At 43.3% G+C, this 13,541-nt stretch overlaps 1 protein-coding gene across 1 annotated transcript in view; it reads right to left on the bottom strand.

Annotated features, from left to right (window-relative positions):
* Positions 1–3,901: 3,901 nt before the first annotated feature.
* LOC135091652 (chloride intracellular channel exl-1-like) overlaps positions 3,902–13,541 on the bottom strand; it is a 14,439-nt gene continuing 4,799 nt past the window's right edge. The window contains 6 exon segments of the mRNA XM_063989464.1: positions 3,902–4,711; positions 5,359–5,528; positions 6,458–6,653; positions 7,297–7,310; positions 7,312–7,428; positions 8,058–8,739. Coding sequence (XP_063845534.1) covers positions 4,513–4,711; positions 5,359–5,528; positions 6,458–6,653; positions 7,297–7,310; positions 7,312–7,428; positions 8,058–8,285 — 924 coding nt within the window. The 5' untranslated portion in view covers positions 8,286–8,739 and the 3' untranslated portion in view covers positions 3,902–4,512.

The raw sequence follows: 13,541 nt of genomic DNA, 5'->3' as shown, positions 1-13,541 counted from the left end.
TGTTGTGTTGACTTTTCTCTTTGGTTGTACTATGATGCAGTACAATTACCAAGCTTCAAAATAAAGCTTAATTGATCAGTCTGTAAGCGTGTGTACCCTTATTCAAGTCGTTGGGTGGATTGTTGAATCCTCATGTGTTTGTTAGTGTAATTACATTGTTGGGATGAACTGGTTGTGGGCTAGTCCAGCTGTAAAGCAGGAGCCTTGGCATCAGCAGAAGTGACGTCAGCCACGGAGGTGAGGACATTCCTGGAGCAAGGGTTGAGTTGAGTTCCCACCTGAGACCCCCTCAAGCACCCGCCCTCACCTCTACCTGAGCAGCCACTCCGCTTATTGCCCTTGCTGTTACCCTGACTGTAGACATGCTGCATTCATATTATTTGTTTTAATTGAAGAGGAAAAGCTAACAAGACTTCTTTCCTTACTTCCACAAGCTATCTAGGCAATGAGCGGAGTGGCTGCTTAAGATTAATGGTCACCTTGGTACAGATGTTAGAGGTGAAACATCTCTACACTGCTGCTCAAAATGCCTCCTGATAAAGATTGCTCAAGTGTAGCTTTGGCCAACCCCCAGAGTGGGTGCATGCTACTCATATCAGGTAAAAAAAAAAAAACTGCCTGTTTCAAAATGTGCAGCAATACATGCAGCATGGAGACACAATGATTTTTCTGCATGAAATTCTCTTTACACATTTCCTGCCCATCTTAAGATCCAAAGGCTTAACCCAGCAGGGGTGTGGCAGTCCCACCTCACTGAGCCTTGAAGCATGATGGCACTGCTCTTGTATAGTGGTGACTGGCAAGGTGTCCCGTCCCCAGCAGTGAAGAGTGATGCGTGGCCTTCTTGCCTTTGAGGAAAGTGGATCTGTTCAGCTTCATAGTGCTCTTGTCTGGATTGTTTACTTCTACACCCTCTGGAGTGGATAGAGAGAAAAGGACTCCAAAGCAGCATTTGAAATATACAAGAAAGGCCAAGAGGAAGAAAACTGAATAAAGGAGGAGAAAGTGTCTCCTGCACTGGTGCTGTCCGCCCACTGCACACCACTCCCCTTCATCACCGTTTAGGTGCTCTGCCAAAAGGCTAACACCTCCACACCTCTACCACAACCTTCTGCAAGGAACCTGGACGTACCTGCAGAGCTTGAGAACATGGAGGAAGAAATATAAGAGAGAGAGAGAGAGAGACAGAGAGAGACAAGTAAATGTGAACATATTTTAACAGAAGAATGAGCAGCAGGAACTTTGTCAGCATGTGCACTTTGCCAGTGTGGAGAGAGGGTGGAAGTGCAGATGGAAGTTGTACTAAGTAAGAACCACACAGTGACAGCTGGGTGCACAGGTAAAGTGTGGGGCGCTGTGTGCACATCACCTCACGAGGGACGTGGTGACCATCATGTTCACAGAAGAGAGCCTTGCAAGTGAGCCGAAGATCTAGTTGAAGGGAAAGGACCTCCACGTGGCCTCTTGCTGGGCAACAGGCCGTAAGTTCTGGAATAGCTCCAGAAATTTAAGCCTGGCCAACACTTTCCCCCTCTGCCTCAATCATCGCAGTGTCCTGAAGGATCTGTCTCTTTTCATGATGTCTGCCAATGTAGCAACTGTCACACCTTCAGTAGTGGATGAGGACAGAAGCTTGACCTACCCCATGTGTAATCGGATCTTCGCTTTCTACAAGGGGTGAAGAGAGCACGAGAGGGCTTCTCATCCTGACACGTACCATGCGGTGGAGGCTGCCTCAGCATCTGCTGCCCAGAGCAAAGTCCTTTGGGACGCCAAGGAGACAGCTAGGATGGTGGTCTATGAGGCTGAGCATGAGGGTCAGAGAAACCTCAACATGCTCATCATGACTAATGTCTTTCCCCACTGGTCTCTCAAGGCTGTCATGGGAGCAGGAAGAACTGAGCAAGATAAGGCTGTTGTCTGCCAGTTCATCCTGGAGTCTTCTCCACCCTTGGCTGTCTCCTCTCCTCCTGGCCCCACCTGGCCTGCCACTCCATCAGCATCAGGAGCAACCTCCACCATCAGTGAGTTTATACCATCTCTGATGGGAAGTGTGCAGCAGAAGCTGCTTGAGGTGTCCACTTCATAATCAGTGTACCTAATTGTATCAGTGATATGGAAAGAGTAGTGAATACATGGTGTCCAGCAAAAATCTATGTGTACAAGCCACCCCAAGTGTGCCGTGGGTTGGCTCTAATGCCAACAGCAAGAAAAAGAGGCACTGGCAATATTGCAACATTCAAAGGTCATGGGGCAAGCACTGGAGCCATACAGTGTGTAACATCTTAGCTGATCTACCTGGTGGTGCTTGTGCTGTGCCCTCAGATACCAACACTTTCTGGGCTGGTCTTTTTGGAAGACCTTCTCCAACTGACAGGCAATCACCAAGATCTATGAGGCCTGTTCTTGATATACTATAACAGCTAAAGAGGTGGTGAGGTCTCAACACACTTTCCCAGGGCCTGGTGGGAGGATCCTTGGGGGCCTGAAGACTCTTGGAGTTGAAAAATCCAATGGGTCTTTAACTCCCTTTTCCACCTTAAGGACTTCCCATCTAGTTGGGCTGCCAGGATGACCATCCTTATCCCCCAAGGTGGCTGACCCTACTAATCCAGGGCAGTTCTGGCCCATTACTATCACCAGCCTGCTCTTTGGGCTATATCATTAGATCACAGCCCAACTCGTGATGGCAGCCTCTCTACCCTGTAAACAAAAAGAGTTTTTCTTGAAAGAAAACCTGCTTTTACTACAACAGCTTATGAGGAACACCATGAAGGACCATTCCAACTTCATAGACTTCAAGAAGGTGTTCGACTCAGTGGGTCACCCTTCACTTCTAGACACCACCAAACGTTGCGGCTTTCCACCAGAACTCACTGAATTGCTTGGCAATTTGTACAGTAAGCCACCACTGACATCATGGGGACCTCAGTTACTATCACTTGAGGGGTCCTACAAGGTGATCCACTCTCAGTGTACCTTTTTGACGTCACTCTTGACTGAGCTTTCCAGGCCCTCCCAAGGGGTGTTGGGGCATGTGTCTCGGAAGAAACCATCAACTTTGTGGCCTGTGCTGATGATGTGGCACTAACGACTTCCACTCCTGATGGCCTCCAAGCTGTGTTGGTGGCTGGGGCAGCCAGGGTGGGGCTGGAACTTGGACATCAGAAGTGCGCTGCTATCAACATCATTGAAGACAAAAAGAGGAAAAGGTGTCTCCAAGACATCAAGACCTTCACTTAATACAGGGAGCCTCTCCCTGTATTAAGTGCTGGGCAGACTTACCAATATTTGGGTCTTGAGGTTGGGGCTACCTTGAGGTGCTCTGTGCAAGTGATAGGATAGCAGATTACCTTCCACAGGCCATGTGACTCTGGTGATAAGTGTGGCATGTGGGATTTGTTGTTCTGAACTTAATTGTGGGCAATACCATGACATGTGCATTCCTGTTCAAGGACAAACAAGATGGAAGTAACCTAAAATAATATGGAAAATTTCAAATCTTAATTTTCTAAAACTTCAACTGTTTATTTTTTTATGATTTTTAGTTTGTAGTTTTCTCTTAACAATATGAGTCATAGATGATGGGAATGTTAAATGAGTTTGTAGGCATTCTGAAGCCATGACTCAATAACCTCTTGCACTGTATGATCCTCTAGGACATTCTTGGCATTTGTAAGTTACGCCATGACTTCTTCGTAACTTCTTACACTTCACAATCCTCAGACTTTCCAGTGCTGTGTGGCATTCTGAACTACACATACAGGTCTTTCACCTCAGAGTTATGGAAAGGCTGGGAGACAGGAGAAAGACAGGAGGAGAAAAAAGAAAGGAGGGAGAGGGAGAGAGAGGTGTTTTGGAGTGTTGGGAGGATGTGAGAAGGATAATGAAACACACCTACTAGTAGTGACACATCAACACTTTTTAATTATTCTACAAGGGTAATCACTTAGACTCTCTCTCTCTCTCTCTCTCTCTCTCTCTCTCTCTCTCTCTCTCTCTCTCTCTCTCTCTCTCTCTCTCTCTCTCTCTCTCTCTCTCTCTCTCTCTCTCTGTGTTAAATATTGTTACACACATTTTATTTTCTATCGGTTTACACTTTGTCTACTTTATAGTAATGTTATGTACAATTCTTTATATGTGTGACCTACTGTTGTGTGTCTCTGTACATCACACACACACACACACACACACACACACACACACACACACACACACACACACACACACACACACACACACACAGACTAGTACAAGAAATCTATTTAAACAAGAAAATAAAACTTAGATACTTAACACTATGTAATACTAGAACACACACACACACACACACACACACACACACACACACACACACACACACACACACACACACATGCACAGAAGACTAGAGCATTTTGTTATATCAGCGCACACACACACACACACACACACACACACACACACACACACACACACACACACACACACACACACACACACACACACACACACACACACACACACACACACTCACTCATCAACAACAGTCACCACAGAGGCATGCACAGGCACATCAAAGGAGTATTTGGGCTTCTCCTTGGCAATGGCTGCGTGGCGTTTGTGGGACAGCTTGGGCGTCTCAGGGCGGTCGTGCCAGTGCAGAGTCACCTCTTGGTCGCAAGGACATGTGCGGATGAAGACTGGGTGTGTGTATGCAGCATGTAGGTACCTGTGTGTGGGAGGAAGGGTCAGGTGGGGGGGGCGGTGCTGGGTAATCCTTATAAACTTCATTCAGGTGAGGTTTGTAAGGTTTTTTATGTTTCACGGCCACATATGTAAAGTTATTAATATGTGTAATGCTGTGTTTGTAGGAGGAAGTGTGTTCTGAATTTTGTTGTGGGTGTTTAGATGTAGTAAAGAGACAAGGTGAAGGTTATGGAGAGGTCTATGTTTTGTCTCCTGCTATCACACACACACACACACACACACACACACACACACACACACACACACACACACACACACTGAAGCAATACAACACCAAGAGAAAAACAGTAGTAAACTTGAAAACCTAAGAGGAGATAAGATTGTACAGAAACAATCTTGTAAAACAAAGTAATAGATCTGTGAAATGCATTATCAGAAAAGGGTGTGTGTGTGTGTGTGTGTGTGTGTGTGTGTGTGTGTGTGTGTGTGTGTGTGTGTGTGTGTGTGTGTGTGTGTGTGTGTGTGTGTGTGTGCAGGAAATATACATAAACTTAAAGAATGGGACACAACAAGTTTGACTCAATCCTATAAAGATACAAATAGGTACACACACACACACACACACACACACACACACACACACACACACACACACACACACACACACACCTCCAGAATCCACGCAGATGTGTTGGAATATCATAGTTCTTGAGTGCTTTTGCTGCCACTCTAAGGTGCTGGAGTTTGGGCAACACCTCACAGTCCAGGTGTGTTAGGGAGTCACCACACAGGTACTGGGGGGGCTGGGGCCCCTCACCTGGGGATCCTGGAGCCTCATGCTGGGGGTGAGAAAAGGTGATAGGAAACACTGTACTCTCAAATGTTAGTGTCTCATCTTGCCTACTGTTAACAGACTCTAGTGAAAGTTACTGAGATTTTCAAGGGTGTTTTCATAATTCAGTGATAGTGTAACAAGCTCTAGTAGAAGATATTGGTGTTTTCAAGGGTGTTTTCACAATTCCAGTGACAAACTCTAGTGAAAGTTACTGAGATTTTCAAGGGTGTTTTCATGGTTCTAAATATTCTGTGCCATCAGTTGAAAAAAAGATACTCATTAGAAATCAACTTATCATCTCTCTCTTCCCTTTGAAAATAGTGCTGGTGAAAGAAATGTTTTGAAATATGAGAGAGAGAGAGAGAGAGAGAGAGAGAGAGAGAGAGAGAGAGAGAGAGAGAGAGAGAGAGAGAGAGAGAGAGGCATGTGGGTGGTTTGTTTATTTCCTTAAGTTGGGTTTGGCAAGGGGGAAGGAAGAGGAAGAGAAGAAAGAGGATAATGAGGAAGAGAAGGAGGAGGAAGAGGAGTGGTGGTTAATGCCCTTGTTTGTTTTGATTAACTGGTGAGGAGGAGGAGGAGTGGGAAAGGATGAGTAGGAGGAGGAGGAAAGGATGAGGAAGAGGAGGAGGATCAGGGAGGGGAAAGAAAAACAAGAGGAGTAGTAGTAGTAGTAGTAGTAGTAGTAGTAGTAAAAGGAGGAGGAAGGGAAAGGAAAGAAAGAAGAATGAAAAAGATGCAGATGAGAGAGAGAGAGAGAGAGAGAGAGAGAGAGAGAGAGAGAGAGAGAGAGAGAGAGAGAGAGAGAGATAACGTCTGAAAAAATATGCACAACAACAATTTCAGTACATAAAAAGCTAAAGAAAGGAAGAAAAGAGTACACACACACACACACACACACACACACACACACACACACACACACACACACACCACCTGGCCATTAGTTAACCCAGCATCAGGGGAGGGAAAGACAGGGCGCTGAAGGAAGGCGTCCAGGCTACACAGTGCTTGGTCCAGCTTGGTGGAGTCCAGGTTCACTGCCTTGATGTAGAAGCAGAACCTGGAGAAGAAGTCTTTGGTGGCCAGGTCTGCTTGGGGGTGGTTGTACTCGAGACCTCCACCTGGAAACCTGAAATTTGGGTGGGGTTTGTTAGGTTATTTATTTATTTCTATTTTTATTTTATTTTATTTATTTATTTATTTTTTTAGTGGTGGTGGTGGTATACTTTCTTCTTCTTCTTCTTCTTCTTCTTCTTCTTCTTCTTCTTCTTCTTATTATTATTATTATTATTATTATTATTATTATTATTTTACCGTTTACCATAGAAATGTCATGTATAAAAATGTTTCGTATTAGTAATAACTTTGACAATGATTCTCTCTCTCTCTCTCTCTCTCTCTCTCTCTCTCTCTCTCTCTCTCTCTCTCTCTCTCTCTCTCTCTCTCTCAAACTTTTCTCTATTCATTGGTTCCTTCCTTTATTGTGATTTTCTCTCTCTCTCTCTCTCTCTCTCTCTCTCTCTCTCTCTCTCTCTCTCTCTCTCTCTCTCTCTCTCTCTCTCTCTCAAACTTTTCTCTATTCATTGGTTCCATTCCTTTATTGTGATTCTCTCTCTCCTCTCTCTCTCTCTCTCTCTCTCTCTCTCTCTCTCTCTCTCTCTCTCTCTCTCTCTCTCCTCTCTCTCTCTCTCTCTCTCTCTCTCAACATAGATAAATCCCATTTTCTCAATTTGCATGAAAGAAAAACCAAACTCTTTAAGGGGTTAACGCACCTAGTGTCGAGGTACCTGAATAATATCGTCAAGAGCATCAAAGCCTTCCTCGCCGTGAATGAGAGCTGGCAGGTGCTTGAGTCCTAACATCTTGAACTCTGGCGGTGGCTTGGCTGGGTTGGTTGTGATCACCTGAGAGAGAGAGAGAGAGAGAGAGTGAGAGAGAGAGAGAGAGAGAGAGAGAGAGAGAGAGAGAGAGAGAGAGAGAGAGAGAGAGAGAGAGAGAGAGAGAGAGGGGAGGGGGGAAGGAAAGAGAAGAATAAAGATTTAGTAAGGGAAAAGAATGAAAGAATCAGATGTTTGAGGAGAGACGGAGGGAAATAGGAATGGAAATAGACAGAGAAGGAAGGGAAGAGGCAGAAAAAATAAAGGAAGGAATGGAGAGAAAATATGTTTGTAGACGATATAAGAACGGAAGAGATAAATACGATATAAGAACGGATGAGATAAAGGATGGAGGAAGAGAGAAGGGAGACAGGAAGGGTAGAATGATGGAGAGAAGGTAAGAAAAGATTAATGGACGAGAGAGATAGAGAGAGGAGAGAGAGAGAGAGAGAGAGAGAGAGAGAGAGAGAGAGAGAGGAGAGAGAGACATAAGAAAAAAGAGAAAATCAAAACGACCTTAACCTTAAAATTTTTCACCAGAGTATATATATTTTTTTCTGAGTAACATGACAAGCCTCTCTCTCTCTCTCTCTCTCTCTCTCTCTCTCTCTCTCTCTCTCTCTCTCTCTCTCTCTCTCTCTCTCTCTCTCTCTTACCTTAAACCGTAGCAGTCCATGGTTCGCCTTTATCAACAAAACCATGAACACTCTCTGGCAAAAAGGACAAGCGCCCATTCTCTCCCCATCCACTCCTGCCTTCACGTACACGCACACAGCATCACCTCCATCACTCCCATCACCCACCACCCCCATGCTGTCCGGGGTTAGCGTGGGAGAGGCAGGGGAAGGCGTGGGGAGAGCGGGGGAGTGACCAACGCTGCCCATCTCTGCTTTGTTTTGGTATTCTTGGCGCGCTGCGGGACCACGTGCCTGTGTTTAGGTTTCGGAGGCGGTGGTGGTGGTGGTCGTTGTTGTTGTTGTTGTTGTTGTTTTGAGTTATATGGTTGTCTCTCTGTTTTCTGTAATTATTGGTCCTCTTTTGTTATATTTAGTGTTTCTGATTTAGGTTCTCGTTTTTTTCCTTTTGTTTTTCTCTGTTTTCTTTATGTTTTGTCACTTCACTTGTTGTTCTTTATTGTTTTGTTCTTTTGTTTTCCTTGTCTCGTGTTCATCTCTTCCTTTTCTTTCCTTTCTTCTTTCATGTGTGGCTGTATTATAATAATACTAATAATTATTATTTTTACTTTATTCACATTACATATTTATTGGGTGTTTCTTTTCTTACTTCCTTTATTTTCCTTTCCGTTTCCTTCCTTCCTGTCTTCCGTCGGTTGTTAATCTATAATATAAAGAAGTGAATATATATATATATATATATATATATATATATATATATATATATATATATATATATATATATATATATATATATATATATATTGCTATTCTGTACTATTGTGTTTGCTACAATACGATCTCTCTCTCTCTCTCTCTCTCTCTCTCTCTCTCTCTCTCTCTCTCTCTCTCTCTCTCTCTCTCTCTCTCTGCGGAATTCTTTGTGCCAAGGAAATAGCAGAGGGAGAAAGAAAATAAGATGAATCGTGACTCACACCTTCGTAAAACCTTCTTTCCTCTTCCTCCTTCTCCTCCTCCCCCTCTTCCTCTTCTTCCTCCTCCATCACTATCCCAGCATGATATATATAGATTCCTTCCTTCCTCCTCCTCCTCCTCCTCCTCCTCCTCCTCCTCCTCCTCCTCCTCCTCCTCCTCCTCCTCCTCCTCCTCCTCCTCCTCCCTTCTCTCACTACTTTTCTTTCTTCATTCTCGCATGTTTTTCTTCTCTCTCTCTCTCTCTCTCTCTCTCTGATAAACAAATATTGATGTGTACACTTGATAGGTGTGTGTGTGTGTGTGTGTGTGTGTGTGTGTGTGTGTGTGTGTGTGTGTGTGTGTGTGTGTGTGTGTGTGCACTTAGTCTCTCTCTCTCTCTCTCTCTCTCTCTCTCTCTCTCTCTCTCTCTCTCTCTCTCTCTCTCTCTCTCTCTCTCTCTCTCTCTCTCTCTCTCTCTCTCTCTCTCTCTCTCTCTCTCTCTCTCTCTCTCTCTCTCTCTCTCTCTCTTCCCAGAATAACACTTCTCCCCCTCACTCGCTCATGACTGTCCCTTGGAGAGAGAGAGAGAGAGAGAGAGAGAGAGAGAGAGAGAGAGAGAGAGAGAGAGAGAGAGATAACCGAGCACTGACAAAACAGACACCAATCTCTCTCTCTCTCTCTCTCTCTCTCTCTCTCTCTCTCTCTCTCTCTCTCTCTCTCTCTCTCTCTCAGTTCAAGTCGTCAACATCAGCACAGTCACTTCACTGTAATCAAGCTACTGTAAGAGGGACGCTGTATCATTTCACTGTAGCCACTTCATTCTAGTCTTGTCTCGTTTCCTTCACTGCGCTAAGGTGGAAATTAAATGGTGGTGGTTTTCACTGCAGTAACTTGGATTATGGTCTTTCTTCAATCTGCATTTTTTTTTCACTGTTGTGGCTCTTATTCGTATTCCTTCGCAATCCTTATCCTTTGTGTATTTCATTATTTTTACTTTAGTTTCTTTACATGCTTATTATTTAGTTTATTTTATTTTACTTTTGACTTCAACATTTTTTTTCCACCGCGTATCAGTCATTTGCACTTACGTTTTTCACTGCTATGACTCGTACATTATTATTTTTCACAGCAAATCTCACTGTAATATCTTTTGTTTTTGCTCTTGGCACTAGTACTTTATGACAAAGTTATTTTTCACTGTTAAAACTTGTCAGGCTACAAAATTAATATCCCCACGTCTTTTCTCTGCAATAACTCGTATATTGTTTCCACTGCAAATCTCACTTTAATGTGTCTTGTTTTTGCCTTAGTGCCACTGCTACTGTATTACCAAGCTAGTTCTTCACTGCTTACACCTGGGCCACGTGAGAGGAGTATTTTGGGCACGTGAGAGGTGAGAGGCGTATTGCAGGGCGTGGACTGACCCATCAACTCAGACGATTATTGTTGTCGTCACGTACGGTACTCTTGAATTCATGGTGTCATGTTATTGGCCGAGTTTACCTTGAAAAGAAACACGTTTCCTTAGTGTCCCTCGTGTTCCGTTTACCTGCCTTTTAGACATTATCCTTGTTCTAAGTTGTAAGTTAGTATAAGGCCTGTTTACTCATTTTATATCATGTAGTATTTGTCTCTTCATAATTTAAGTTCTTTATGTATACGTAAGGGAAGAAGTGTAATTGAGGTGGAAATATGTTGAAATGAGGGAAGCTTGGGTGGGCAACAACAACACATTCCGAAGAGGGAAAAAGCAGAGCGCCATAGAAAAGAAGGGAGGCGTCTCTCAGGAGGAATTTTGGGGTGGAATGGTGGTGGAGTGAGTGTTTGGAGGCATTAGTGATGTGGCGGTATAACCTTGATATCCAGGATCAGGTTGGTGAGTCTTTTGTGGTACCAAGAGCTCTTGTCCGCTGAAATTTGGTTGTGAATTGTGCCGGCGAAGCTGGTTTGAGAGGAGTGTATGGGGACAGAGAGGCCGCCATTTTTTAGTTGAATCTATGGTGATGTCCTGGGAGGCTGTGGTCGTGACCTTGGAACAGATGTTGTGATGTATTGGTGATTTTAGGTATGGTGTTACAGGTGATCTTTGGCGATGATGGTGATGTCCTGTGAGGTGTGCGGCGGTGGAGTACGGGAATTATTGTTTGGGGACGTGGTGACGACGTCTGGGTAAATTCCTGCAGCTGGGGGAAATATTTCAGTGGCCTGTGGAGGTGTAGACTGGTTGTGGTGCTGTGTGGGGTGACGGAGATGTCGTATGTTAATGTGTACTACCTCATTTTGTTTGTGAGTTGTCATTAGTAGTAATATATAATATTGTAATACTGAACAATTGTGTTTTCTAACCCCCAACATTGATCTGGTATTTGAGGTGATTCCTGGTGTGCTGTGTCAAGGTCAGGGTACAGTGAGAGGGTGTAATTCTGGCGATCTCGGATGGGTCGGGTAGGCACTCGAAGCCTTTAAAAATCCAGACCTTTACAACTTTCTGGAGTCATTGAATCGTTCACTTGGGAAGATAACCAGTATCGTGACCATGACATTGGCCACATTAACCCTTTGACTGACACTTGGTATACCTTTCCCTAATTACCAATTACTCTGAGACATCTTTACTTGTTCTATAGCCACATCCAATCTTTGAACTGGAAAGAAATTGAAAAATATATTCTTTTCATCGCTAACTTTCTTGTAGATGCTCATAAAGACTTAAGGTGCTGTTAATTGTTTCGTGCCGCAGTGAAAGGGTTAATAAAAGATATTATATACTGATCGATATGTGAACAGTTTTTTTGTCACTACTTGTTATTATTTACTAATGAATTCCTGGACGCATGAGTTATGTTGTGAGTGCATTCTGCTGCATCTTGGGTAAGAGGTGCGTGACCAGTACTGGAAGACTTCAAAGAGAACATGATATTAACCCGAGGCTATCATCACCACCATACGCAATGTATGAAATATTTATAAGCATCTACAAGAAAGTTATGGGTGAAAAAGAATAGATTTCGCAATTTCTACTCAGTTTAAAGATTGGATGAGAGAGAGAGAGAGAGAGAGAGAGAGAGAGAGAGAGAGAGAGAGAGAGAGAGAGAGAGAGAGAGGCCACTACTTCAATTCCCTCATTGTTTAAAGAGAAGATATTACGCAGAGAGAGAGAGAGAGAGAGAGAGAGAGAGAGAGAGAGAGAGAGAGAGAGAGAGAGAGAGAGAGAGAGAGAGAGAGTAAAGATGTCTCATAGTGATTAGTAGTTAGGAAAAGGTATACTAAATTGCAGTCAAAGGGTTGAAGTGTTGAGAACCCCTGGCTTAAACCTACCAAAGTTCAATACTCGCATGTCTTTCACACCGGCGAGTCTTATATTACTATTTTCACCGCAAATCTTGGCACCGTGACTACGATATGACCAAGCTGTTTTGTTTGAGTTTTTTTTTTTTTTTTGCCGAGTTTAAATCTTCACTGTTGTGTATCGCTTTCCTTCCGTCTCTCTTGTGTCACTTCTTGCTCAGCTCTTCCTTTGTCTTCTCTTCTCTTTGCTTTGCTTCTTCGTCTTGTCTTCTGTTTTGTTTCTTTATTTTATCTTATTGTTCCGTTTCTTCATCGTCTGCCTTATTTTTTCGCGCTACAATTTATTACATTCCTCTCTTCTTTCTTCTTTCAAATCTTCGCTACCTTTTCATTTGCCTTCCCTTTGCTGCTTCTTCATTTGTAGTGTCTTACATTCACACAGCAGTTTATTACTTTCATTTCTTTCGTCTTATCTCTAGTCTGGTTATCTATTAATTTGTCTTCTCTTTATTCTTTCTCCATTTTCTTCCCTTTGTCTTGGCTTGGTTATCGGTTCATTTATCTTCTCTCTCTTCTTTGTTTCTTCGTGTTTAAATTCACACAGTAGTTTATCACTTTCATCTCTTCCTTCTTCTATCACGTCTTGGTTTGCTGTTCTTTTGTCTTCTCTTTGTTACTTCATCTTCTTTCCTTCTGTCAATTCTTGGTTGATTTTTCATCCGTTTTCTCTCTGTTTTGTTCTTCCTGTTTAAATTCACACAGCAACTTTCATTTCTTCCTTTTTTTCTGCCACGTCTTGGTTTGCTGTTCTTTTGTCTTCTCTTTACTTTTGTTTTGTTTATTGTCTCCCCTTCTTCCTTTGACTCATTGGCACGTGGCTTCCTTATTCAGTGTCCGCGTTACATCACTGCCCCGCCTCTCATTTTAGCCTTCCCAGCACCATTGCGTCACGCCCATACAGTCTCTCTCTCTTCACCGCAGTGACAGGGACTATTATTTCAGTCATGAAGCAACAAACAGACAGTGACGCTTTTTTTTTTATATATGAAGTGTCTTTATTTTACTGTCAATGCATAAGTTAGACAAGTTGTGGTATTTTTTCTTTCCCCTTTTTGTTGTAACAGTTTTGACACTTCACTGCAGTAAGGGTTCTCTCTCTCTCTCTCTCTCTCTCTCTCTCTCTCTCTCTCTCTCTCTCTCTCTCTCTCTCTCTCTCTCTCTCTCTCTCTCTCTGCATTTGCTTTACCTACAGTCAGTTTGTTA

This window comes from Scylla paramamosain, chromosome 38 (assembly GCF_035594125.1).
Source record: "Scylla paramamosain isolate STU-SP2022 chromosome 38, ASM3559412v1, whole genome shotgun sequence".
Taxonomy (NCBI): domain Eukaryota; kingdom Metazoa; phylum Arthropoda; class Malacostraca; order Decapoda; family Portunidae; genus Scylla; species Scylla paramamosain.
The sequence above is the reverse complement of the archived record's forward strand: the minus strand, read 5'-3'. Positions and strand labels throughout refer to the sequence as shown.